The 5874-nt window shown below is 62.4% G+C and overlaps 1 protein-coding gene across 1 annotated transcript; it reads left to right on the top strand.

The window, feature by feature from the left end:
* Positions 1–312: 312 nt before the first annotated feature.
* Positions 313–5340, top strand: LOC104077122 (vegetative cell wall protein gp1-like; the record flags this gene model as incomplete). Its single annotated transcript, XM_009578240.1, has 2 exons — positions 313–481; positions 5084–5340. Coding segments are annotated over exons 1-2 (426 nt in total), but the record flags the coding sequence as incomplete, so codon positions are not given.
* Positions 5341–5874: the final 534 nt, after the last annotated feature.

The raw sequence follows: 5874 nt of genomic DNA, 5'->3' as shown, positions 1-5874 counted from the left end.
TGTGTGGCTGCTGGGTGATGGGCACTGGCAGTGCTTGTTGCTGGCCCTGGACATGCCCAGCACCCGAATATTGCCAGCACCCACCAACCCCAGCACCCAGTACCCAGTGACCAGCATGTCAAAATGACCAGCACCTGGACATGCCCAGCACCCTGTACGCAACATCCCCAGTGCTCACCACAAGGACATTTCCAGAGACCAGCACCCCTAGCACCCAGCACCCGGACATGCCCAGGACCCAGTATCACCAGCTCCCAAAGCCCAGCACACAGCACCCAGCAAACAACACCAAGACATGCCCAGCACGCGGTCATGTCCAGAAACCTCAGTGCCCAGCACCCGGACATGCCCAGCAACAAGTATCCCCAGCTCCTAACGCCATGCAAACAGCACCCCAGCAAACACCGGGACATGCCCAACACCAACCACCCCAAGCGCCCACGACACAGCACCCACCACCTGGACATGCCCGGCACGCCAAGTGCCCAGCACTCATTAGCCAGGACCCAGACATGCCCAGCACCCGGATATGCCTGGCACCCAGAACCCCCAGTGCCCAGCACCCAGTGACCAGCACGTCAAAATGCCCAGCACCCGGGACATGCCCACACCACCCCCAGTGCCCACCACACAGACATCCCCAGAGACCAGCACCCAGCACTCGGACATGCCCAGCACCCTGCACCCAACATATGGACATGCGCAGAACAGAGCACACCCGGCACCCAGCACCCAGAGCCCGGACATGCACAGGAGCTGAACATGACCACCACCCAGCACCCCCAGTACCCTGCACCCAGCACCCACAGTGCCCAGCACCCAGCACTCGGACATGCCCAGCACCCTGCACCCAACATATGGACATGCGCAGAACAGAGCACACCCGGCACCCAGCACCCAGAGCCCGGACATGCACAGGAGCTGAACATGACCACCACCCAGCACCCCCAGTACCCTGCACCCAGCACCCACAGTGCCCAGCACCCAGCATTCCAGGTGCCCATCACCCAGCATCCAAACATGCCCAGAACCTGGACATGCCCAGCACCTCTAGTGCCGAGAACTCAGCACACAAACATGCCCAGCACCCAAAATACAGTACCTAGTACCCAGACATGCCAGCACCCGCACATGCCCAGCACCAAGCACCCCCAGCACCCACCACACAGCACCCAGAACCCTCAGCCCCGGGACATGCCCAGCACCAAGAACCCCCAGTGCCGAGCACCCAACACCCAGTACCTGGACATGCCCAGCACTCAGCGCCCCCAGCGCCCAGTGCCCAGCACACAGCACCCCAGCAAACAACACCAGGACATGCCCAGCATCGAGGACTCCAAGCACCCACCACACAGCACCCAGTACCCAGACATGCCCAGCAACCCATACACAGCATCCAGCACCCAACACACAGACATGCCCAACACCCAGCACTGCCAGCACACAGCACCGATCACCTGGACACACCAAGCACCCAGATATGCCTAGCACCCAGCAGCCCAGCGCACAGCAGCCAATAACCAACGTACAGAGCACCCGGACATGTCCAGCACCCAGCAACCCCAGTACCCAGCACCCAGACATGCCTCGCACCCCCAGCATCCAGTGCCCAACACCTGGACATGCATAGCAAACCGTACACAGCACCCTGTACCCATCAGGCGCACATGCCCAGCACCCAGCATCCTCAGTGCCCACCACACAGCACCCAGCACCCGCACATGCCCGGCTCCCAGATATGCCCAGCACCCAGCACCCCCAGCGCACAGCAGCCAGCACCCAGACGTACACAGCACCCGGACATGACCAGCACCTCGCACCCCCAGCGCCCAGCACCCACCAGCCCCCCAAAACCCGCGCTGCCCCAGCCCCCAGACTTGCCCAGCATGTAGCACCGCCAGCGAACAGCACCCAGCACCTCGACATGCCCAGCACCCCCAGCGCTCAGCCCTCAGCACCCCAGGTGCATAGCACTAAGCACCTGGATATGCCCAGCCCTGCGACATGCTCAAACCCAGCACCACAAGTGCCCAGGACCCAGCACCTAGCATCCAGCACTGAGAACTTGGACATGCCCAGCACCCGGACATGCCCCGCAACCAGCACGGCCAGTACCCAGCACCCGGACATGCCCAGCACCCTGTACCCCCCCAGCGCCCAGCACCCAGCAATCCCAGCACCCAGCATCAAGCACCGAGAACTTGGACATGCCCAGCACCCAGAACCGCCAGCGCCCAGCACCTGGACATGCCCAGCACCCGGAAATGGCCAGCACCACGACATTCCCAGCAACGAGCACCCCCAGTGCCAAGCACTCAGGACCCAGCATTTAGCACCCACCACCTTGACACACCCAGCACCTGGACATGTCCAGCACTCCCAGCGCCTACCACCTGGCACCAGGAAATGCTCAGCAACCAGCACCCACAGTGTCCACCACCCAGCACCTGGGCATACCCAGCATCTGTAGATGCCCAGCACCCAGTTCACCCATAGTGCACCACCCAGCACCTGGACATGCCCAGCACCAGCACATGCGCAGTACCCAGAAGTGTCCAGCACACAGCACCCCCAGCGACCAACACCCGAGTGCCCAGCAGCCAGCACGCAGCACTCTGCATTGAGTACTTGGACATGCCAAGTACCCAGCACACCCAGCGCCAAGCACTCAGCTCACCCAGAGCCCACCACTCCGCACCTGCAACTGCAGCACCCAGAATCCACTTTTGCCAGCACCAAGACATGCCCAGCACCCGGACCTGACCAGCACCCTGCACATCCAGCATCCAGCACCCAGCACCCCAGCTAACAACACCGGGACATGCCCAACACTGACCACCCCAAGTGCCCACGACACAGCACCCAGCACCCACACATGCCCAGCACCCCAGATGCCCAGCACTCATCAGCCAGGACCAGGAGATGCCCAGCACCTGGATATGACCCAGCCCCTCCAGCACCCAGTGACCAGCACGTCGAAATGCCCAGCACCTGGACATGCCCAGCACCCAACACCCCCAGTGCCCACCACACGGACATTCCCAGAGACCAGCACCCAGCACCCGGACATGCCCAGGATTCCATACCTAACATCCAGCACGCAGCACCCAACACCCAGACATGCGCAGAAGAGAGCACACCCAGCGCCCAGCACCCAGAGCCCGGATATGCACAGGAGCTGGAAATGACCAGCACCCACAGTGCCCAGCACCCAGCAATCCAGGCGCCCATCACCCAAACATGCCCAGAACCTGGACATGCTCAGCACCAAGCACCCCCAATGCTGAGAACTCAGCACATGAAAATGCCCAGCACCTAAAATCCAATACCCAGACATGCCAGCACCCACACACGCCCAGTACCCAACACCCCCAGGACCCAGCACCCAGCACCCGGACATTCCCAGCACCAAGCACCCCCAGCACCCACCACACAGCACCCAGACCCCCCATGTGCCCAGCACCGGGACATGCCCAGCACCAAGCATCCCCAGTACTGAGCACCCAACACCCAGTACCCGGACATGCCCAGCACTCAGCAAGGGCCCAGCCCAGCACCCAGCAACCCAGTGCCCAGCACCCCGCACAGCTGGAGCATAGCACCCAGCACCTGGACATGCCCAGCACGCAGCAACCCCAGCGTGCAGTGCCTTGCAGCCAGCACGTTGACATTCCCAGCACCCAGACATACCCAGCACCCAGCACCTGGATATGCCCATCACCCAGCACCTGAGCATGCCTAGCAACCGGCATCCCCAGTGCCCACCACCTAACATCCAGTACCCAGACACACCCAGCACTCAGCACCTGCACATGCCCAGCACCAGGACATACTCAGCACCCACTGAGCCAAGCATGCAGTAATGCTACTGCCTAGCACCCAGCACCCAACACCCGGATGTGCCCAGCACCCAGACCTGCCCAGCCTGGCAACATACCCAACACCTGCAGTGTCCAGTATACTGCACAAGGACATGCCCCCAGCTCCCACCACCAGCACCCAAACATGTCTAGCACCCGGATATGTCCAGCACCCAGCACCCCCAGCGCCTACCACCTAGCACCAGGAAATGTTCAGCAACCAGCACCCACAGTGTCCACCACCCGGCGCCCGGGCATACCCAGCATCTGTACATGCCCAGCACTCAGCACCCAGTTCACCCAGAGTGTACCACCCAGCACCCAGAAATGCGCAGCACCAGGACATGCTCAGTACCCAGACATATCCAGCACACAGCACCCCCAGTGACCAACACCCAGCATCCTGAGTGTCCAGCAGCCAGCATGCAGCACTCTGCACTTGGACATGCCCAGCACCCAGCACACCCAGCGCCAAGCACCCAGCTCATCCAGAGCCCACAACTCAGCACCTGGCAACCCCAGCACCCAGCACACCCAGCGCCAAGCACCCAGCTCATCCAGAGCCCACAACTCAGCACCTGGCAACCCCAGCACCCAGCACCCAGACATACCTGGCACACACAGCACGCAGTACATGGACATGCCCAGCACCATGATGTGCCCAGCACCCTGCACTCACAGCGCACAGCAACCAGCACCCAGACATGCCCATCACCCGTTAACACTCAGCACCTGGACCTGCCCAGCACCTGGGCCTGCCCAGCGCCCAGCACCCGGACATGCCCAGCACCCAGACATGCCCAGTCCGGTGACACACCCAACACCCAGCACCCCCAGTGCCCAGAACTCAGGACCCAGCATCCCGCACAAGGACATGCCCAGCTGCCAGCACCAACACCCAAACATGCCTAGCACCTAGACATGGCGAGCACCCACCACCCCCAGCACCCAGCACCCAAACATGACTAGTACTTGGACATGGTGAGCAGCCACCACCCCCAGAGCCCAGCACGCAGCACCCGGACATGCACAGCACCCAGATATGCCCAGCGCCCAGCACCTCCAGGACCCATCACCCTTCACCCGGACATTCCCAGCACCAAGGACCCACCACACAGAACCCAGAACCCACACATGCCCAGCACCAGGACATGCCCAGCACCAAGCACCCCCAGGACCCAACACCCAGCCCCCAGACATGACCAGCACTCTGTCATACCCAGCAACCAAAAAGCCCAGCGCCCAGCACCCAGCACGTCAATATACCCAACACTCAGACATACCCAGCACTGCCACCACCCCCAGTGCCCAGCACCCGAACATACCCAATGCCCAGCACCCCAAGGGCCCAGCACCCAGCAACCCAGTACCCAGCATGCCAGCATCCAATACCCCCAGTGCCCACCACATGGACATTCCCAGAGATCAGCACCCAGCATCCACACATGCCCAGCACCCTGTACCCAACATCCAGCACCCAGTACCCAACACCTGGACATGCACAGAACAGAGCACCCCAGCGCCCAGAGCCTGGACATGCACAGTAGCTGGGCATGACCAGCACCCCCAGTAAGCTGCACCCAGCACCCACAGTGCCCAGCAACCGGACATACCCAATGCCCAGCACCCCAACGGCCCAGCACGCAGCAATCCAATACCCAACACCCGGACATGCCAGCATCCAACACCCCCAGTGCCCACCACAAGGACATTCCCAGAGCCCAGCACCCCCAGCACACAGCACCCAGACATGCCAAGCACCCTGTACCCAACATACAGCACCCAGCACCCAACACCCAGACATGCACAGAACAGAGCACCCCCAGTGCCCAGCACCCAGAGCCCGGACATGCACAGTAGTTGGACATGACCATCACCCCCAGTACGCTGCACCCAGCACCCACAGTGCCCAGCACCCAGCACTCCAGGCGCCCATCACCCAGAACCCGAACATGCCCAGCAGCTGGACATGCTCAGTACCCAACACCCCCAGGGCCCAGCACCCAGCACCACC

Source organism: Fulmarus glacialis, unplaced genomic scaffold (genome assembly GCF_000690835.1).
Source record: "Fulmarus glacialis isolate BGI_N327 unplaced genomic scaffold, ASM69083v1 scaffold9195, whole genome shotgun sequence".
NCBI lineage: Eukaryota > Metazoa > Chordata > Aves > Procellariiformes > Procellariidae > Fulmarus > Fulmarus glacialis.
Note: the sequence above shows the minus strand (reverse complement) of the source record. Positions and strands in the feature narration are given on the sequence as shown.